At 55.6% G+C, this 22,548-nt stretch overlaps 1 protein-coding gene across 4 annotated transcripts in view; it reads right to left on the bottom strand.

The window, feature by feature from the left end:
* The window catches only part of RASGRF2 (Ras protein specific guanine nucleotide releasing factor 2), a 217,825-nt gene that overhangs the window by 15,130 nt on the left and 180,147 nt on the right, over positions 1-22,548 (bottom strand). For all 4 annotated transcript variants that reach the window (XM_051854059.3, XM_051854060.3, XM_051854061.3 and 1 more), the window contains 3 exons: positions 7,216-7,328; positions 1,305-1,365; positions 948-1,051 (listed from right to left, as the gene is read on the bottom strand). In XM_051854059.3, coding sequence (XP_051710019.3) covers positions 948-1,051; positions 1,305-1,365; positions 7,216-7,328 — 278 coding nt within the window. The remainder of the gene's footprint in view (positions 1-947; positions 1,052-1,304; positions 1,366-7,215; positions 7,329-22,548) is intronic.

Below are 22,548 nucleotides of genomic sequence, written 5' to 3'. Positions count from 1 at the left end.
GCGCCAACACCTGCTCTGTGTCCCAACAAAGGAGCCCCAGAGTGTCAGCCGGAGGGGGACTTACGAGCCTGTCCCCTTCTGCACTGAGAACATGGCAAGGCTCGGGCGAGCGCCTGGTCACAGGGGTCACACTGTCTACCCCGGAGCGGGGTTCCCCAGAGCGTGCTTATGGATCACCCAGAATCATCTAGGGTTCTCGCTGCAATCACGCCTTCCATGGCCAGAGTTCTGCTTCGGCAGGTTAAGCTACCACCAGCAGTGCCAGCATCCCATATGAGCACCGGTTCAAGTCCCGGCTGCTCCGCTTCCGATCCAGCTCCCTGCTAATGCAACCAGGAAAGCAGTGGAGGACGGCTCAAGTACTGCGGCCCTGACAACCACTTTGGAGACCCAGATGGAGTTCCAGGCTCCTGGCTGTGGCCATAAATAAATAAATAAATAAATTCATTCATTCATTCATCTTAAAAAGAATCTAGTTTCTTAGGCCTCAGTCAAGTCGACCAGAATGAGAACTCCCGGGAGCCTGCAGGAACAAACTTTTAAGTTTCCCAGTGGTTCCTGGGCCAAAAACAGGTTTGAGAACCACGGCTGCACCTCGGCTTCTTTGGTGACCCCAGCACAGATACAAACACAAGAAGCAGTCTTGAGTCCCCAAGTCGGGGTTCCCCACGTCCACTGGGACCAAGAGATTTTCAAGTGGGGCCAGATCACTTTGCTATTAGGATTCACATCTCTGTGCATACCCACCCCCGCCCCCAACGTGCACACATACTCATCCTCATCTGTCTTAGGAACAGCACACACACGCGCACACACACGGGTACACACGCATACACTCACACTCATGGGCACATCCGCCTTAGGAACAGCACACACACAGATAGGCACACACACACAGGCACACTCGTCACACCCAGGTGCACAGCGGCCGCGGGGGCGGCACTCACTCGTAGGGGATGCTCCTGAAGATGACGTGGTCCAGCAGCGTGATCTGCTCAGCCAGCTCCATGGCCGACAGGGTCTCAAAGCACTCGGCCTTCGGACAGTCCGCCTGGGTGAGACAAGGGAGGGACGTGAGACCACCGGAGCGGGGCATCCGTCACCCATGGCAGGGCAGGGCAGGGCAGCAGACGGCGCTGTCTGCAGATGCTAGAAGCCCGTCCTGAGGTTCTAGCTTTGGTTGGAAGGCTCAAAGATCTCCACACCGCCCCACAGGTGGCCCAGTTCACAGAGCTGCACAGACTGGACCTGGGCAACACCCCACAGCCCCAGCCCCGAGCACGCTCCGTGCCGGCTGAACTTACCGTCTGAATTATATCCTCCAGCTTTAGGTGGACGTCGTCTTGATCATCTTGTGAAAGGGCCCTAAAAAGAAGAAAAACAAAACATCCTCAACGAAGAACAGACAGACATTTTGGAACCCACGCCACAGAATGCAGCCAAGCGCCCTGGGTGGGACGCCTGAGGGCTCGGGGGGCACGGTCCCTGGGCAGAGCTGTGGCTGAAACAGAAACACAGGTGTGACGGGCACACAACAGTCATCAACAGAGCTGAATTAGGGCAAGGAGCCAGCTGTCACATGTGATGTCATAAACAAAACAGCCACCACCAAGTGAGCCTTGCTATTCCCTGTCAGTCTTAAACTCCTAACTCTCGGGTCATTATTCAGCAACCAGGACTGGCACATCGTATGCCTGATGAGCAGTAACGACCTGGAGCGGGAAATAGGGCTCATCCCAAGTGCCAGCTCCAACGAATGGCTTCCGAGGTCACTTCCTGCTGTAGATGGAAAACTCTCAGGATGGACTGGTCATGTTTGACGTGGTGCCTTGAGGTACTGGCAGCAAGAGGGCCTCCCATTGGCTGATCTTGACAGCTTTTCTCGATCTACAAACCCTCATTGCCCTGGTGTCTTTTAGTCAAATGTCCCTATGGGAAATAACTTCCAGAAAGTGATTTCTAAATATCAGTGTTTTAAATACACAGAGCAGGAGAAAACACAACGGCACCACAGAAATGTATACAGCTGTTGGAGTTTTCTATGAACAATTATACAGCAACAAAATTTATAACCCAGAAGAAAAGGACAAATTCTTTCACATCTACTCCTTATCAAGACTGAGTCATGGAGAAACAGAATACTTAAGCAGACCAACAACAGGGAGTGAGATGAACCACTAATTTAAAAGTCTCCCATCAAAGAAAAGTCTGGGACCAGATGGCATCACTGAAGAGATTCACCAAACAACTGAAGACAATTAACACCAAAGTCTTCTTAAATATTCCAAAAAATAGAAGAAGAGGGAGATCTTCCAAACTCAGCCTTATCCTGATACCAAAACCAGACAAGGATATAGTAACCACAAAAAATAAAAAATAAAAAAAAATAAAAAAATTAAAAAAAAGCTATAAGCCAGTATCCTGGATGAACACAGATGTAAAAATACTCAACTAAATACCAGCAAATAAAATCCAACCACATGGCAAAAAGATGATTCATTATGATCAAGTGGGAGTTTTCCCAGAAATGCAAGGATGGTTCAACATATGCAAATTAGCAAACATGATCCACCTGAACAGAAGGGACAAAAATCATATGATCACCTCAAAAGATGCAGAAAAGGTATTTGATAAAATCCAGTATCTTTCATGATTAAAAAAACTATGAACAAATTAGGTGTACAAGGAATGTACCCCAATATAATAAAGGTCAGATATAACAAGCCAACAGCTAACATCATACTGAACAGGGAAGAGCTGAGGCGTTCTAAGATCTGCAACAAGACAAGATGCTACTCTCCCCTCTTTTATTCACATAGTGCCAGAAGTCATAGCCAGCACAACTAGGCAAGAGAAAGAAATAAAGCACACCTCAGTCAGAGAGGAGAAAGTGACGTTATCACTGTGTGCAGATGGCATAACTGTGCATAGAAGCTGCTCCCACCCACACAGTCCATGGAAAACCTACTGGAACTAATCAATCAATGAGCAGAGTTGCAGGAAAGAAAGGAAAAGTGCAAAAATCAGCAGATTAACCCAAATTATCTGAAAAAGAAACCAAGAAGGTAACCACATTTCCAAAAGCTACAAAAAAAAAAAAACCCATAATAATAAATTTAACCTCAGAGGTGAAGGATGTTTACAGAGAGACCTTTAAGGACACAGGGCATGGAAGGACTCCCATGTTCATGGACCCCGAGAACCAGCTCCGCTAACTGCGCGCTCCACCCAAGGGACCTGCACGGCAGTGCAATCCCTACTGAAATCCCTTCACAGAACTAGGAAAATGCCACTAAAAATGTGCGTGGAACCCCAAAGGGTCCCCAACAGCCACAGCAGTCTTGAGCAGGGCAGAGCAGAGCCGGCGGCGTTACACCACCCGGCGGTGCCCTAGAGGGCGAGCACTGTCCCGGTGCTGCCAGGCCAGCCCCTGGCCCTGGCCCCTGACTCCAACTCCCTGCTAACACAGACGCTAGAAGGCAGCAGTCACAGCTCAAGAACCTGAGACCTGGTCGCCCAGGCGGGAGACAGACCTGGATCACATTTCTGCTTCCCGACTCTAGCTGGGGAAGACTGCAAGCTGCAGGGAGACGCGGGGCGAACCAGCAGACAAGAGTAGGTGCTCTCATTCTCTCTCTCTCTCTCTCTCTCTCTCTCTTTCCCTCCCTCTCCCCCTCCCCTTCTTGAATAAGACATTTTACAAATCTACAGTTATTGCAACAATATGGTACTGGCATGTAGTCCAACGGAACAGAATAGAGGCCCTAAAGTAAGCCTATCCGGCCGCACACAGTGATTGTTAATGTACCAAGAACAGTCGCTGGGAAAGGACAGTCTTTTCCATCAGTGGAGCTGGGAAAATTAGATGTCCACACGCACAAGCATGAAGCTAGACCTGTGTCTCTCATTATGCACAAAAATCAACTCAAAATGGGTTAAAGGCCTAAAACTAAGACGTGAAACTTTGAGACAACTAGAAGAAATCATGGGGGAAATACTTCTGGACTCGGTAATGGGCAGAGAGGTTTTCTGGAGGCCGGCGCTGTGGCGTAGTGGGTGGGGCTACTGCCTGTCCTGTCGGCATCCCATACGGGCGCCAGCTGGAGTCCCAGCTGCTCACTTCCGATCCAGCTCTCTGCTGTGGCCTGGGAAAGCAGTAGAAGATGGCCCAAGTGCTTGGGCCCCTGCACCTGCTCCTGAATCCTGGCTTCAGATTAGCCCAGCTCCAGCTGTTGCAGCCATTTGGAGAGTGAACCAGCAGATGGAAGGCCTCTCTCTGTCTCTCTGTCTCTCTGCCTCTGCTTCTCTGTAATTCTGCCTTTCAAATAAATAAATAAATCTTTAAAAAAAGGGAGTGTTTTTTTTTTTGGGGGGGGGGGTTCAGAGCCCAAAAGTACAGGAAACAAAAGCCAAATAGAGAAACTGGATTTCTTCAAACAAAAGAGTTTCTGCACAGCAAAGGCAACAATCAACAGGGTGGAAAAGACAACTTACAGAACGGGAGAAAATGTTTGCAAACTACGCACTGACAAGGGGTTAATAACCAGAATGCGCAAGCAACCAAGCAACTCAACAGTGAAAAACTAAATAGTCCATTAAAAATGGACCATAGACTCAAAGGAGGACATCACATGGCCAACAGGTCCGTGAAAAAACGCGCAACATCCCTAATCGTCAGGAAATACAAAGCAAAACCCAGATCAGGCATCACAGCGTCCAGGTAGACCAGCTGTCACACGAGATACGCGGTCACAGATGCCAATTTGGATGCAGGGCAAAGGGCCCCTGCACCATGCCGGTGGGAATCAAAGTCAGCACAGCCACTGCCGAGTCCAGCGCGGCTGTCCCACAGGAAGCTAAGAACGGAACCGCCACGGAACCCTGCACGCCCACTGGTGGGTGTGAACCCAGAGGAAAGGCAACCAGTCCCTGGCGAGACACGCGCACACGCCTGACGCCTGCAACCAAGAACAGGGACAACCCAAGTGTGCAGCCAGCGCGGCAGGGAGGAGGAAAGGCAACGTCAGTCACACCACGCTGACGTCGTGCCATTCGCAACAGCAGGGTGCAAGTGGAGGCCATCATGTTATGGGAAACAGGCAGACACGGAGAGACGAGGACTGTAGGATCCCATGCATACATGGAGTCGACAGCAAAAAGAAAAGGGAGCTCATTGCAGTTGAAAGTTCAACAGTGGAGACCGGAGGCTGTGTGGGAAAGGTGGACTAACGGTACAAAGTTATTGCCAAATGAGCGTGAGAGGTGTTGGGGTTCACCCGCATAGCAGGATGACAACAGATAATCTTCATGTGTTGTATATTTCTCTAATAATAAAAACATACAAGATGCGATTTTAGAGTGTTTTCACCATAAAAACATGTTAAACGTTTACCCTGATTGGACATTATATAATGTCATTATATATTATACATTATAATATAATAACATTGCATATTATATAATATATAATATCATAATATATTATATATACATAATACAATATAATTATAATGTATATATTATACATTATAATATATAATATTATACATTATCTTATTATATATTATACATTGTAATATATATTATATATTATAATATGTTATATACTATATGTTATATAATATAATACATTATACATTATAATATAAAAATATATCATTTTTAATAAAACATTTTAAATAAATAAGGCAAACCTAGTGTAGGAAAGTAACTAAATTTTTCGTTTAGACTAAGAGCATGACCACCAAGGTTTGGGTGTTTCCCGATGGCCCATGTGAGACAGGCTGGGTCCCCACGCCTGACCTATGTTCACGGTTGCTGGGTCAAGGGCGGAAACTTGGTCTCATTATGTGGCTGGGAAGTGATCAGATTGGACGAGGTTGTTAGGGCGAAGACACATGATCCAATCATGATGGCTTGGTAAGGGGAGGCCACACAGACGCGGAAGACAGTGTGTTCCCTGTCCTGCTGCTTCCTGGCTCGCCAGGTGGTCATCCCCCCACCACACACACACACACACATACACGCCCTGCCGCTGCGGCCCCCAGCCTCCCCTGATGGCTGCACCAATGGGACAGCCTGGTCTCGGGCATGAAGCTCTACAACTGTAGCCAAAATAAAGCTCCTTCCCTCCTCAACAGCGGGGCCAGGCATTTGGTTCGTGACAAGAAGCTGCAGGAAGTAATGACAAACTGTTGCCAGGAAGAGAACAGGAGAGTCACTCAGCCCACTGGAGCCAGGCTCCACCAGCTCTGTGTTCACAATCTTAAATCCGAAGCAGACGCACGGTTACAGTTGGGAAGCACACTGAGACGTGGCCACAGGGTGGACTGAGTGATGACGGCCCCTCTAAGCATCCCACAAACACCACACACAGAGTGGGAAGTAGTCCACTGCCTTCCCTGGCCACAGCAGAGAGCTGGCCTGGAAGAGGGGCAACCGGGACAGACTCCGGCGCCCCGACCAGGACTAGAACCTAGTGCGCTGGCGCCGCAAGGGGGTGGATTAGCCTAGGCGGAGGATTAGCCTAGGTGGAGGATTACTTCCCAAGGTTGCAAACGAGGAGGGAGCTAGAAGTCAGAAAGGCAAAGGAGACCCAGGCCCAGAGGTGGGGGATGGACTTCCCACCCCAGATGGGGACGGAAGCAGCAGCCATGAAAGACTGGGGCAGATGGCTCACCCACAGGGAGGGGACCGGAGGGAAGCCCCCCCACCGCCAGCAGAAGCTCGGAGGAAGATCAGTGCCTGCCTGGAGGCCCAGTGTAACGACCATGGAAACAGGAGGTCTCTGGGGGGACACCCACGCTTCAGGCCTGCATCAGCACAACCAGGCGGAGAAGGTGACAGAAACACTGGTCTAGAGCCAGCGGGACCGCGGACGCCCTCTCTGGCGGTACACCCACAAGGCAGGTGCACAGAGCCCCTCAGCAGTGCCAGCTGCACCTGCAGCCCAGCTCTCGAAGCTTTGTGGATGGGGTGGGGTCTGCAGTGGGACCCTCCTCCCCACCCCCACACACGGGCACCTGCTTTCCTCCCTGACAACACCAGGCGGACCCCACAGCACCCAGGAAGGAGGAGAGGAGAGAGAATACTATACAAATGAGCGTCTGGCCCCGGCTGCCCCAGGATGCTCCAGTTTACCCTCCTGACCCGAGGGGCTCATGTCTCCTGTGAACCAAGGAGCTGACGCAGCCCCTCCCGCCCCCCGCCCCTCACCTCAGGATGTTGGCTGTCGCTTTCCTCTCCTGGGGAAGGAGGTCGGGGTCACGGAGGACTTCCTCCAGCAGGTTCAGCACATTCATCTTCAGCTCATTGTTGAGCTCGAAGTCCTAGGAAACACAACGAATCCCTGCAGAGCACGGCTGCGAAGGGCCAAGCTCCGGGACTCGTGGGACACTGTCCAGAAGCTGGAGTGCAAATCACAGCACACAGCCCTTGGAAATCCCTCCCCCTTCCCCAATTCAGTTGGTCTGGGAGGGGCCCCCGACGCTGGGATTTCTAATGCCACCCACCTAGGAATAATGGAATAGGACCGCGGTTCTATCTTGTTGGTTTTCGGAACTGAGGTCATGATTAAGAGGGACGCCCGGGGGCATTCGTATTGCGCCGCTAGAGGTGAAATTCTTGGACCGGCGCAAGACGGACCAGAGCGAAAGCATTTGCCAAGAATGTTTTCATTAACCAAGAACGAAAGTCAGAGGTTCGAAGACGATCAGATACCGTCGTAGTTCCGACCATAAACGATGCCGACTGGCGATGTGGCGGCATTATTCCCATGACCCGCCGGGCAGCTTCCAGGAAACCATATAGAACAGGCACAGCGACTGGGCAGGGACCTTCCTAGAGCTCACGAGGCCCCTGCTGGCCCCTCCAGTCAGGGCCTCTCACACACACCCCCGTGCACAACGCAGGCATATCCACTCACGCCAAAATCCCGCGGTTCCTCAGAGAGAGAACCCTGCAGCCTGGGACACTGTCTTGGGCTGCGTTTCTGTCTCTCCAGCTTTGAGTCTAAGAGGTGACAGACTCTGCCTGGATCATCCTTGACTGCACAGTGGGGTCCAGAGCCGGTCCTTTATGCCATGGGACACCCACTCCCTACCGCAGGAACACCCTGTGGTATACTGTAAGGGCCAACTGAATTGCCTGGTTTTCCATTAAACTATGAGTAAGACCAGAAACATGGCCACCAACAATAAAAGAGCCGTTGAAATAATCAAGCTGTCATCTGGGGAGGCCTGGAAGGCTATTAGCATCAGTGTCTCCACCAGCATCAGCATCGGCATCTCCGTCAACACAGAGCTGGGAAGAGCTACAGGATAAAGGAGCCTCACGGAGTGATCGGACCACGCCCAGTGAACACAGGTGACAGGCTGAAGAGGCAGCCACTGGGCAGAGCTGGGACAACGTACAGGTAATTCAAAAAGGTTGTGGGAAGATAGATAGCATGAAAAGATGTGCATTTTGATGCAAAAAAATGGAAATGCATGCATGGTTTTTTCATAATACACATTTTTCATGAACCATTTGAAGATCCCTCCTATGCATAGCTTTCAATTTTTTTGCACCATAAAAAACTTACTTTGTAATTCCATTTTCCACAAACTTGTTGAAGCACACTCATACATATATAAAGGGGGGTAGACCATACAACTATTTTTTTTAAAGACTTATTTATTTGAAAGACAGAGTTACAGAGAGAGGTAGAGACAGAGAGAGAGGTCTCGCATCCACTGGTTCACTCCCAGATGGCAGCAATGGCCGGAGCTGTGCAGATCTGAAACCAGGAGCTCGGAGCTTCTTCGGGGTCTCCCATGTAGGTGAAGGGGCCTAAGGACTTGGGCCATCTTCTACTGCTTTCCCAGGCCACAGCAGAGAGCTGGATTGGAAGAGGAGCAGTCGGGACTTGAACCGGTGCCCATATGGGATGCCAGTGCCACAGGCAGAGTATTAACCTATTGTGCCACAGCGCCAGCCCCAGTACAACTATTCTTTATAATAGAATTTCAAGCAGTAAATGCAGAGGAACAAATGAGTCAGATAAGAACCTTTCGCAGACCACACAGTAATAGCCGATTCCAGCAAGGATGGTGATTGGATAGGAACGGGGCTGGGGACAGATGTCCCGGAACACAGGGTGTGACCTCAGAGTCCCCTCCTGGAGACAGCTTACGAGTGACAAGGGGGAGTCCGGGAGACAGCACGGTAACTGATGGATCAAAGTGACCAACTCCAAGGAGGGTACTCAGCCACCCCATGGGCCCAACAACGCCACACTCTGTGACAACAGGTCCCTTCCATGTCATTGTGTGTGACAGAATACATCACCTCCTTCCCACGACACTGCCTGTGACACACATCACCTCCTTCCCACGACACTGCCTGTGACACACATCACCTCCTTCAAACGACACTGTCTGTGATGGAATACCTCACCTCCTCCCACACCACGCTCTCAGGGAATACATCACCTCCTCCCATGTCACCCTCATGGAATACATCACCCCCTCCTACACCAGCATCTCAGGAAATACCTCACCTCCTCCCACCTCACCCTCTCAGGGAATACATCACCTCCTTCCCACAGCACCCCCCTCAAGGAATACATCACCTCCTCCCATGTCACCCCCTCAAGGAATACATCACCTCCTCCCATGTCACCCTCATGGAATACATCACCTCCTCCCATGTCACCCTCATGGATTACCTCACCTCCTCCCACCTCACCCTCATGGAATACCTCACCTCCTCCCATGTCACCCTCATGGAATACCTCACCTCCTCCCACATCACCCTCATGGAATACCTCACCTCCTCCCATGTCACCCTCATGGAATACCTCACCTCCTCCCACCTCACCCTCATGGAATACCTAACCTCCTCCCACGTCACCCTCATGGAATACCTCACCTCCTCCCACGTCACCCTCACGGAATACCGCACCTCCTCCCATGTCACCCTCACGGAATACATCACCTCTGGCAATTTTTCTCTCCAAGGTAATATTTCCAGGAAAAGCACTGGGGAGAGTGGGAAGGCGAGGGCCAGGGTCTCCTTTCCTGTTTTCTAGGGGTATTCTCATGCTCACAGGGGGCCGGCTGCACCTGCCGGTCACACGGGCTCTCAGCCACGCTGCGCACACACACGGGCAGGGCCGCGTGCTGCCGTTCCCCATACGGAACTATCCAGCATAAGCACTCTGCAGGAAAGTGGCGTGGAAGCACCAACGCGCTGAGTGCTTTTAAATGACCAGCATGAGCACTGTGGACGGCGGAGGAGAATGGAGGGGTTTTCCTGCGCGGCCGAGCGCTGCTTCGCAACACTTCTGAGAGCCGTGGACGCCCGGCCACAGCGGCCGCTGCACACCCCCTGTGAGGGTCACACGGTAACAAGGCCGCCTAACCACGCATGTCTCAGAAAGTATCCCTGCTGTTAAGTGACACACGCCTGTCTCACAGGGAGCAAAGAGCGCGAATTTCACAGCCTGTAGACATCGCGGAGTCTACGCTGTCCCGAGCTGACTGGTACCACTGAACAGTGACCAATTATCCTCAATATTGCGCCAGCTGACAAAGCGCCAGTTCTTTGGGCCAGAGCCACTGGGGCCCACACGGCAAGAGACGCAAATCTCTCTCATCCACCCTGGGGCTTTAGATGAGGATTTTCCTAAAATGTAACCTCCCTGTCAACTGACAGCTTTGTGTGGGTCACTTTTGTTTAAAATTGCGTGAGGAGGAGATGGCGCTACGGAGCTGGTGGCTTTCCTCCAGGCCGCTGCTCCCTCCTCTGGGGGCACAGGGCTGTCTGTGGGCAGGGGACGGCTCCCGTGACTTCAACCTGCATGCCCACCAACCCACGGCCCGGGCCTGTTTCCCTGGTGGGCATCTGAGAGTCCTCGGGGAGCTCCACTGAGCCCCTGACGGTGCAAATCCGATTCTGAGTCCACAGGGGGTGGCAGGCCGCAGTGTGGACCTTGCTGAGGGCTCGTCACTGTGCACCTGCTGCACCCTGCAGCAGACATGAGAAAAACGGAACGTGACTGGATCACGCGAGCTCCGAGAAGACGTGCTGAGGTCTGCCGAGCGCCACGGGGGCACAAGGAGCAGGGGCACTGCCTGCCCCCTGCTGCCCACAAGGTGTCTGTCCGTGTGTCCACGCACAGCTGGCCCTGACAGACTGACCTCCTGTATAGGATCCCAGCACAGGAGCCTGGATGCCTGCACAGCACCGGGGGGCTCCGGCTGCAAGGCAGATCCTTACGGGGGTCTGGCTTCAGACTCTCACGGGGTCCTGGGGATGCTGACACTGACTGGCAAGACCTTAAGTCATCCACCATTTTTTAAAAAAACAGTCACGCAGAGGAAGACCCCTTGGGGCCAGCATTTGGCAAAGTCGTTCAGCTGCTGACCGCATCCCACATCAGAGGGCCTGGGTTCAAGTTCTAGGTCTGTTTCTGCTTCCAGCGTCCTGCTGATGTGTATCCTGGAGGCAACAGGCGATGGCTCAAGCAGTGGGGTTCCTTCCACACACACGGGACACCCACATGCTGGGCTCCCGGCCTCTGTCTCTCCCAGCCCTGGGTGTTGCGGGGACTGGGTGAATGAAGCAGTTGATGGAATCACTCTCTCTCCCTCTCTTTAAAGATCTCATGTATTTATTTGAGAGGGAGAGTTACAGACAGCAAGAGTAAAAGAGAGAGGTCTTCCATCTGCTGGTTCACTCCCCAAATGGCTGCAACAGCCATGGCTGGGCTGATCCAAAGCCAGGAGCCAGGAGCTTCTTCTGGGTTTCCCATGTGGGTACAGGGGCCCAAACACCTTGGCCACCTTCTACTGCTTTCCCAGGCCATTACAGAGAGCTGGATTGGAAGAGGAACAGCCAGGACAAGAAGTGGTGCCCATGTGGGATGCCGGCCCTGTAGGTGGAGGCTTAGACCACTGCGCCACAGGGCAGGCCTCTCTCTTTCTGTCTCTCTGCCTTTAATATAAATAAATAAATAAATAACTTAAAGGCCTCGAGGGATTTTTTTAAAAATTCAGAATCCTCTGATGTACTATCAAAAGTGTGTAATTTTGATTTTTACAAATGTATAGAAAATACAGACTTGGCCATTCAGAAGTCCCTCTTAAAACTATAGTAGCTGCTACTCAACAAAAAGAAACACGAGGCAGGGAAGACACTTGTCCTGTTTAAGAGCAGAGACAAATTATTCCTCTAAGTCTGGCCGACGGCCCTTTCGTAATTACCCAGAGTGTCATTTTTCGCCGCGTTTTCCCCAAGTCCTGGAGCCCACAAGAATGCTGGCTGGTTGCGGGGAGCACGGGTGCCCACAAGAGGGCGCTGCTGGGTCGGCTGTGTCCTGAGGAGCCTGCAGCCAGGGCTGGACCTGGGAAGGGAAGGTCGCACAAAGCTTCCCGGGCACTGAGAGCCACCTGTGGGTGCAATCCTATTTACTGCAACTTTCAGTTTCCAGTTACCAAACCAAGGATGAGCAGACAGCTTTCGATAAAGGACCCAGCCCGCTTTCCAGGGTGGAGAGCCCAGGAAATGGGAGACAGCTCCCACTCACCAGTTCCTGACGACTGCATTTGGAAAGCTCAGGGGACAGAGCCAAGGACAGCAGAAGAGGGTGCTGACAGGACCTACTAGGCCACTGGCACACAAACAGTGAACTCCAAAGTCCCTGGCGAAATGGGGCACAGAGATGTCATCCCAGCCCTGACCACTTCACCGCCTGGTACCTGCTGGGCCAGCTCCCCCTGCAAAGGTGCCCCTCCCGCACAGCAAACTGACCCACGCTTACACGGTTAAGTCAGGGCTCTTCTGCCAGTTCACACCCACCTGACCACGGTGGACACGGGGCTCTGCACGCACGCATGGGCCCTCCCAACAAACCGGGCTGCTGCCCACCGCCAGGGGCTGAATCTCAGACCAGACACCCACCCCGTCCCTCTCCCACCCTGCTCCCTGCCTGCTGTCCACATGGGCTGCAACCTTACTTTACCCTCCAGCCCTCCTAACAAAATTCTTCTCTGCTTTTAAATGGCCGCCTCCTCGCCTTCTTGGAACTCTAGGAAAATCCTAAACCTAACAAGAGTGACCAGCAGGAGAGGGCTGGGGGGACATCCAGGCGAGGGGAGAGCTTCGGACGGCCTCGGGGTCTCAGCAGGGGCCCGCCTGGAGGTGTGGCTGGGGCCAGGTCAAGGAGCTGAGTGATGCCCCAGGGTGAAGCCTCCGTGCTGTGCTGGGGCCCTGGGGGAGCGGGAAGTGTGCGTGCGAGGACGCGGCGGCTGTGCCAGGGCTCGGAGGACTCCTGGCTGCAGTGCACTCGTGCGGGGCTGGGAAGCCCTGGGTAATCACCATCGCCACCCAGACCCGGGCCAGGCAACGTCTGGATCGCTTTGTTACCTCCCGTGACCCTCGGCCGCGGCCCCGCACAGCGTGCCATCCTCGTTCCCACCATACACACGGAGAAGCCAAGGCTCACGCAGGCAGCAAGCGGCGGCCCAGGACTCAGACCAGCCCGTCTTAGCCCAAGCCCGCGTCTCCCACTGCGGCACCGGCTGGCAGGGACGGCCGGCGCTCCTTCCCGCCTGTACTGACGCCTTCCCGGTCTCAGTCCGCCAGCTCGCACTGGTGAGGCCGGGTGGCACATGGAAAAGCAATCAGGGAGGCCAAATCAGACCCCCAGGGCTTGAGAACAGATCTCCACTGACCACTGAGGCACAGAGGAAGCCACACCCTTCCCTGAGGGCAGCAGCAGTCACCAACGTACCACCTGAGGCCAAGGACGGGGCCACTGTGAGTCAGCAAATGCGTGAGAAAGCACCCGCTCAGGAGAGTAGCTTCCTCCGAGTGACCACAGGGCGTACGCCCCACGGAGCCCAGGGCGTTTAACAGGAAATCCTGCCGAGAGGAGGGTCATCAGGACGCAGGGCTCCGCTCCAGGCTCGGGATGGGTCGGGCACAACAACGAGGGACTGGCGTTCACCTTGACCTTCACGAACACGGAAAAACCGCACTGTTTCCCGTCTTCTTTGGTGGCGCGACGTAGAGTTTCGTTGAAGCTGTGGTGGGGATGCAGGTTGCATTGGGGTCGCTTTGCTAACCAGGAGCCGAGCTACGGATGCTGAGTCTCATCTGAGGACACGTGCAGACCCACCTGCAGAGGTCTGGGACACACACCTGTGTCCCTCGCCGTCATAACCAGAGAAAACAGCCGCTCCAGCTGTGCCGGGGCTCCCCCACCGGGGCCAGAGTGTCGATCCTCCACCCAAGGGGAGGCTGTGCCCGCGTCGGCCAGGGTGAGACACCCCTCGGGCACCTGCCTGCCCGCCCACCCGCCACAGCCTCTGAGCCAGCACTCTAATCAGGGCTTCTCGTTGGCGAAGAGGAAGGGCAGGCCTCCCAGCACTTGCCATCAGCAAACCACAGAAATGTGTGAAGCCCTCCTTTCTCACGTGTCCACCCCAAGAGGCACGAGAAGGTGCCGCACGTCTGCCGTGAAGCCCGGCAAAGCAATGCCTCGGTAACTCACTCCTCAGTGCACACGCAACCCCGGCCAACCACTGCCCGCCCCCACCAGCTGCCTGGGTCTTCAAGGAGGGAGAGAATTCAGAGGCAATGTGGGGCTGACTGTCACCCAGGAGCTGGCCCTGTGGGTGGTAGAGCCCAGACTCAATGACAGCCGACGCTTGGCAAGCACCACGCCTTGTCCAGCGTTTGCTGAAGGCACGGACACAAGTCCTCGGGGTGGGCCCCTGACGCTGAGACAGCGCTAACGAGCTTGCTGGCTCTTAGAGTGCTGGTGTGGGGAACCTGCGGATGCGAGGTGGGAGCCGGTGTGGAGAAGGCACCAAGCCACACAGAGAGGGTGCCGGGAAGAGGCCAATAGCAAGGGACCAGGGAACGGCAGCAACCCTGCCAGAAGGAAAGCCCAGCCCAGAAAACCATCTCTGCGACTGGCTTTGGAGAGTGGGGCTGCGCCAGGGACCTGCGGAGCCTCAGCCTCTAGTGCCCGCTGTGCTCCCAGCGCCCGAGCTGCCATAGAGTGCCCTGGAGGGAGGCGGTGAGAGCTCTCCTAGGGCTCCTGGGTCCCACGAGGGGGCTCCACGGTGGCTCAATCACGTGTAGCATAGCTTTGAAGCCAAGGACAAGGACCTGAGCTGAAGGGCCTGCTTTGCATCCTGCTCCAGCAATGCCACCTGCCAACACAGTGGCCTCCGGGTTCACCCCTCCCAGAAGCCCCGGGAAAGGCCGGCCTGTCACTTTTGCTTTCTGTCTGCCTCTTCTGAGTTGTCCAAGGGGAAAAGTGTGACCCAGACAGCTGCAGGCGAATGCCCGGCACTGCCCCTCCCCGGAGGACAGGGAGTTACAGGGACATGGTGGAAGGCGCACCTTCCACGTTCCTGCAGCGGGAGACCTGGAGCAGAGACTGGGAATGGCAGGGTGGTGGCATCAGGAACGGGGTGGGGGTAGTGCAGAGAAAACAAACAGAAGGGCAGGGGCCGGCACCGTGGCCATGGGGTTAAGCCGCCACCTGCAATGTCCACGCTCCAAACCAGAGCCCCCGTCTGAGACCCAGCCGCTCTACTTCCCTTCCAGCTCCCCGGGAAAGCAGTGGAGGATGGCCCAAGGGCCTGGGCCCCTGCACCCACAGGGAGATCCAGATGAAGCTCCTGGCTCCTGGCTCGGACCTGGCCCAGCCCTGGCCATGGCAGCCTTTTGGGGAGTGAACCAGCAGATGGAAGATCTCCCCCTTTGTCTCTGGGTCTGCCTCTCTCTCTCCCTCTCTGTGTAATTCCGCCTTGCAAATAAATAAAGCTTTAAAGAAGGTTGGGGGGCAGCATATGGAGTTGAACCACGGGGCCCAAGTGATTGGACGGGCACACAGGGTGGCACTGGCTGGGCCTCCCGACACAGCGGTGAGGTGCGGGCAGCACTGGTCTGGGTGACTCTCTAAACCCTGCTGCAGAGACAGGCCAGCGCTGGCGGGCAAGACGTTCGGGGTTCTGGGGGCATCAGCCTTGCTGGCCGCCTGCCTGGACCGACAGAACGGCTTAGACACTGAAAACCGGTGCTGCTCCCATCAGAGTGCCTCCCCGCCTGATTTGCCAGAGGAATTCAACACACTTCCGCGAGATCACTGCCAGTTTCCGAAGTGAGGATGCGAGCGGGCCTACGACGGGATTCCAGATTTCTCCCCGCCCAGGTAAAATCGCTGCCTCAGGGTGGGGTGTGGGGGGCTCGGTGAAGTGGCACCGTGGGGTCTGAGACCCGGGATAAGGGCGCCAGAGGGACGGCGCCGTTGGCCTTGTAAGTCAGATGGAGCATCCCTAGCTCACTGCGGGGATGGGTGAGCCTGTGAACCAAGCCTGGTTTGCACTTGTGCAAGTCTGGGGTGTCTCAGCTGAGACAGGCAGAGGCCGGCAGGAAGTGGTGTGGATGAGAAGAGATGAGTGGGCACTGATTCATGAGAAAATACTAACACAGGGGTGCATAGCTTGAGGCTGGTGCTGTGGTGCAGAGGGTTAAGCCTCCACTTACAGGGCTGACATCCCACATGGGCACCAGTTCGAGTCCCGGCTGCTCCACTTCCAATTCAGCTCCCTGCTACTGTGCCTGGGAAAGCAGTGTTAAGATGGCCCAGGTCCTCGGGCCCCTGCACCCACATGGGAGACCCAGAAGAAGCTCCTGGCTCCTGGCTTTGACCTGGCCCAGCCCAGCCATTGCAGCCATTTGTGGAATGGACCAGCAGATGGAAGACCTCTCTGTCTCTCTCTCTCTGTAACTGCCTTTCAAGACGACTGACATAATCTTGTTCTTTTGAGTTGGCAACTGAGGTAGTCTACCTTCTGTTGCTACAGCAAAACACCTGAGGATTTTGCACACAACTCGGGAGGCGGAAGATGCAAGATCGACGGCCCCGCGAGTTCAGACCATGGGGAGGATCTCTGTGGCTGGGTCACGGCACTGCAGGAACACGAGTGCAGGGGGCGTCTCGGGGCGAGACGGGGGTCAGGCTGGCTCTTTTTTAAAATTTTTTTTGATTTTTTATTTTTTTGACAGGCAGAGTGGACAGTGAGAGAGAGAGAGACAGAGAGAAAGGTCTTCCTTTTTGCCGTTGGTTCACCCTCCAATGGCCGCCACGGCTGGCGCGCTGCGGCCGGCGCACCAAGCTGATCCCATGGCAGGAGCCAGGTGCTTATCCTGGTCTCCCATGGGGTGCAGGGCCCAAGCACTTGGGCCATCCTCCACTGCACTCCCTGGCCACAGCAGAGAGCTGGCCTGGAAGAGGGGCAACCGGGACAGAATCCGGCGCCCCGACCGGGACTAGAACCCGGTGTGCCGGCGCCGCAAGGCGGAGGATTAGCCTAGTGAGCCGCGGCGCCGGCCCAGGCTGGCTCTTAACCACAACTCACTCGCACTGATGTGAGGACGGAAAAGTGCCCGTGGCCGGCAGTGGGGGCTGGGCAAGACCAGGAGCGGCCAGCAGAGGTGACGCGCTCTCCCAGCCCGCCCGGCCCGCCCACAGCAGGCGGGCGCTCTGGGCTCTGCTGGTCCTGGCTCAGCCTCTGCTTTGGGTTTGGAGCGCAGACTAAAAGTGAGCTGCATGCTCCAGTTTGACACGGGGCCTGGTGCTTTTGCCAAGAACTGCCAAGTCATAAAAAGTGAGAGAGAGGGCTCTGTCCTCGGTCAAAATAACACGGTGGGGAGAGGAACTGGGTGAACTTGCATTTGGGAATGTCTGGAGCCGCCACACCGCACTCACTTGTGCACCGCCGTCTGTCGGCCCTGGCCGGGCTGCAGGCCCAGGCTCAAACTCTGTGGGATGACTGGGTGACGGTTCACACTCCGTGGGACGACCACGTGACGGCTGGTTCTCTACGGGGCAGGCGCCACCACATGCTCCGGAGTTATCTGAGGGATTTGCTTTCCTCCCCAGGGCCCTAACACAGGCAGGTACCGTCCTGGAGACCCCCGCCAGTCCCCTGGCTCAGAGCAAGGCAAGTACAGCGGGTTCTGGGTGCAGGGCCTGTACCCTGCTGACTTCTTAGTCACAGGCAGCCAATCCACGGCATCAAGGTACCTGGCACCAAGACTTCTGTGGTGCAGCCACCCGCTGGCTCCGCCTCCAGGGACCAGTCCCTGGGTGCAGAGGTGGCTGTGCTGGACCCCAGTCCCGAGCACTGCCCCGGACACAAACCCCCTGCAAGGGGCTCGGTCACACGCTTCCCTTCTGCGCCGTCTGCTAACTTTTTCCCGTGCGTGGGGAGCTGATGTGTGGACAGCCGTTCTCGGTATGAAAGAGGAGTAGGACCCCTCAGCCAGAGAAGCGAGGAGAGGGGGCCGGTCCCCTCAGCAGACACAGTGGCAGAGCTGGAAGGAGAACACGGGACCCTGGGCCCTGGGCTGCTGGCTGCTGCTGGCTGTAGGTGGAGGCGTGGGGGAACCCAGCATGGAGGGGCACGGGCGGGTGGGGAGGGGGCTGAGGTTCAATCTGAGACACCACCAATGAGTGCGAGGACTGGGCACAGAAGCAGAAACCCGGCCAGCATGTGGGACCCCATGAAGGTGGTCAGAATGAGAAGCAGTGAGGCATCACAGCTCCCCCACCCCCCCGTGTCTACTGAGGAGCAGGCTAGCAGGGTCCCAGGGGAAGAAATGCCATCACGCACTGTCGCTCCCCCTCTTCGTGGAGGAGCAACACAGGACCCTGCGCTGTTCTTTCGTCTGCTCGGCCCTCCCCGGGTTTGCTGCTGGTTCTTCCCGGGTTGGCTACTATCCCTTCCACCTCCGTGGAAGGGCAGTTCCCCCTGGCCACATTCCCCACTTCTGCAGGGGAGCAGCACACCGCCGGCCGGCTCTCTCGGGGGCTGCACAGGTGTTCCTTCAGATAGATGTTCCCCTTAGATGTTCCCCATAGATGTTCCTGGTGCATGCCGTCTCTCTCCTCCTTTATAGTCCTCCTCCGCCAATCCTAACTCGGCTGCCCACACACCGAGTACGCTGCTCTCCAATCAGGAGCAAGTCCTACAGTTTATTAGCTGAACTGGAGGCAGCTGTGCGGAAGCTGTTTACTTCTCTCCCAGCGCCATATTGTGGGAGAGCAGATGCATAGAATAAGTCTTAATTCCAGTAACTCAGTCTAGTCCGGTTGCTCCCCACAGATCCCCCTTTCTTTTTATTTTTTGGCGTCGATACGCGCCTGTCTTCGGTGTCCCGCGGCACACACTCTGCTCTACTTGCTAGAGTTGCCACAGGCTCTTACAAGTCCTATCAATCAGGCAAACTGAATCCGGGTCCTCTCTTCGCCATGTTGTGAGGTTTTTAGGCGCTGATGCGTGCCTGTGTTCGGTGCCCTGCAGCGCATGCTCTGGTCGAGCCTGCAGGGGCTTACAAGCCCTATCAGGCAAACCGAATCCAAGCCTTCTCATTGCCTTTTTGTGGGGAGGCCTTACTGATGTTAATTCGTGCCTGTCTTCGGCGACCTGCGGCGCATAAGCTGCTAGCCACCGCAGGTGCTCATCGTGCTCATCGCCTCACTTAATCAGGCAGACCGAATCCAAGCTCTCACATTGCAGTGTTGTAGGGAGGCCTTTCTATTTCTCTATTTCTCTATCTCCGGGCATTCCTATTTCTCCCATTCCACTTCTATCTTCCAGCATTCCTATTTCTCTCACTTTACTTCTAAAACTTCTGTTTCTCTTATCCCTGCGGCTTCCCGCTCTCATTCTTATCCCCGCGGCTTCCCGGCTGCGCCCGCCCCGAGGCTGCTTCTCGGCAGCTTTCCGGCTGAGCTGCTTCAGCCCGCGCCTCTCTCATCTGCGCAGCTTCCCGGCTTTGCGCGGCTTGGCTTCGCGCGCTCCGCGGTCTCCACGCCCTTCGCGTCTGCACCACGGCCTCGTGCCAGCCCCGTTCCCTATCTATTCACGCCCCGTGCTCTCTCTGCATGCGGCGGCTTCCGCGAGTAACACAGCGTAGCTTACGTGTCCGCCACTAGCATTCAATCTAAGTTCCCCGGGCTAGCCTGGTGAATTCAACCCAGCATATGTCTCCGCCCCACGATTTGGCTTCCCGTCCTTTGCTCCCCGGGCTAATCAGACGGATCCCAATCTGGCTTACGTTTCAGCTTCTGGTTTCAATTTTTCGCCCCCTATTCCCGGGCTAACTTGAGAATCCCAAAGTGGCTTTCGTGTCCGCCTTGGCCTGCCCCCTACGGCTTCAATTTCCCTAACATTTTTCTCTACCCGGTATGTTTCCCCAAGCTTTCCTCCAACAATATTCCTCCCTCATTTCTCCTGGCCTCTCCCCACAGTCCGTATCCGAGTCTGTTTGTTCTAGCTTTCACTTTCGCTTTCGACCTTAGAGATTTCTCCCAGCTTCCCCCCATAGTCCGCATCCGAATCTATGCCTAGGCTTTCAATAGCTTCCTCCGGCACCCTTTTCGTCCGGCTTTTCCCTAGGCTGTTTGCTAGTCTCTTTCTCTGGTATTTTCCTGCTTCTTCCCGTTTCTTCCCTCCTAAGTTTGCTATCCATCCTAGGTTTCCTATCCGAGTCACGGCACCATTATGTCGCTCCCCCTCTTCGTGGAGGAGCAACACAGGACCCTGCGCTGTTCTTTCGTCTGCTCGGCCCTCCCCGGGTTTGCTGCTGGTTCTTCCCGGGTTGGCTACTATCCCTTCCACCTCCGTGGAAGGGCAGTTCCCCCTGGCCACATTCCCCACTTCCGCAGGGGAGCGGCACACCGCCGGCCGGCTCTCTCGGGGGCTGCACAGGTGTTCCCCTTAGATGTTCCTGGTGCATGCCGTCTCTCTCCTCCTTTATAGTCCTCCTCCGCCAATCCCAACTCGGCTGCCCACACGCCGAGTACGCTGCTCTCCTCCAATCAGGAGCAAGTCCTACAGTTTATTAGCTGAACTGGAGGCAGCTGTGCGGAAGCTGTTTACTTCTCTCCCAGCGCCATATTGTGGGAGAGCAGATGCATAGAATAAGTCTTAATTCCAGTAACTCAGTCTAGTCCGGTTGCTCCCCACAACGCACCACATGCGAGGTGGGGTGACCCCTGGCAAAATGCTGTATCTCTGGAGACCATGCCTGTTCTTTTACCACTTTCTACCTCTTCTGATTATGTGTCCTGGTAGTGTCTGATTGCTGTAGTCATTTTTGATAAGAAATGAGAGATAAGCACATGCGCTTTCTTGATTTTCTGGGGACAGACCCACATCCTGGTCCTGTCCAAGCCCCTCACGTCACAGCACACACCCTGGTGGGCAGGTCAGACGAGACACTGACCATTAATCTCTCCGTTACCAGCGGGAGCACCCGTGCACCGGGCTCTCCCACACCTGACCATGCCGGCTGCTGGCATCGGTGGGGTCACGACCCAGGGCTCAGCCCCACAGCGCAGCATCCTTCCTATGGCTAGACGGTGCCTGAGCAGAGCCGAGAGCTTCAGACGGCCCTGGAAAAGGCGCCGAGATGCACCTTCTGCCAGCACTGCAGTGGTCAGCTTGCCCGGGGTCCAGGGAGTCAGGGGCCACAGGCACACCCCCTCTGAAGTGACACAGCTCGGGCTGTGGCCACAGTTGGTGCAGCACGCAGCAGGCACACGCTGTGGCCTCCAGCGCCAGCGGCTGGGAGCAGGACCCAAGCTGTTTACCAGCTCACTCCCAAAAGTGAGCTCACACTCAAGGCAAGTGCTCCATGGGGGCCGAACGCCTGGCAGAGGGCCAGCAGCGAGCCACTACAGGCAAAGCAGGAAGCTGGGCACTGAAGCCAGCAGACAGACCCCCGAGCAGGTGCCGGCCAGGGGACACATAAGGGAGGTGACCCGCAGGGGGGATGCATGTGCCTGGGATGAGGTCATTCCAGGACATCAGAACCCCCCCCACCCCAGATGCCCAATGGTCACGGCCCACCGCAGCTGTGCTGCTCCTCCCACACCACTGGGGGCCCCAGGAGCCAGATGTGACAGGAGGAGACCTCAGTGCGGCGTTCCACCCACTGAGGCAGCGTGGGCTGACAGGCAGGAGGTCCCCGCCACGTCCCGGCCCTGGGACGGTGCCTGCACTCGCAGCACGCGTGGTCACTTTCACGTACACTCCAGCATGAAGGTAGAATTCTCACACCCTCTCTGAGTGAGCCGTGTTCACTGCTTCTACTTTACTGAGTGTATAAGAAAGTCTGCTGGCTCATGTCCACTCTTTCCAATTAGTAAATCCTGTCGCCTGGGGGACCTCAGGAGCCTGCCCCTGTGGCGACCCTGTCGGACGTGCTGTCATGACCAAGACCGCACGGCCGAGCTGGCCAGCCCCTGGGAGAGCCATACCGACAGGCTGCCTGCTCTCGGCGTGTCTGACGCTCCTCAGCTCGTCCACAGTCCACGTGGCTCACAGCCTCGGGGCTGAGCCCCACATGGCCGGTTCTTCTCCATCCTCTCCCGCAGGGAGCTGGCCCACAATGTGTCCACTGCTACCCAGGGCTGAGAGCGGCGCTGTGCGGGCACAGGGCCCACAGGGCGAGGGGTCTGGCTCTGTTCTGTACCCG

This window comes from Oryctolagus cuniculus, chromosome 14 (assembly GCF_051225735.1).
Source record: "Oryctolagus cuniculus isolate XC-2025 breed Fujian yellow rabbit chromosome 14, ASM5122573v1, whole genome shotgun sequence".
Lineage (NCBI taxonomy): Eukaryota > Metazoa > Chordata > Mammalia > Lagomorpha > Leporidae > Oryctolagus > Oryctolagus cuniculus.
Note: the sequence above shows the minus strand (reverse complement) of the source record. Positions and strands in the feature narration are given on the sequence as shown.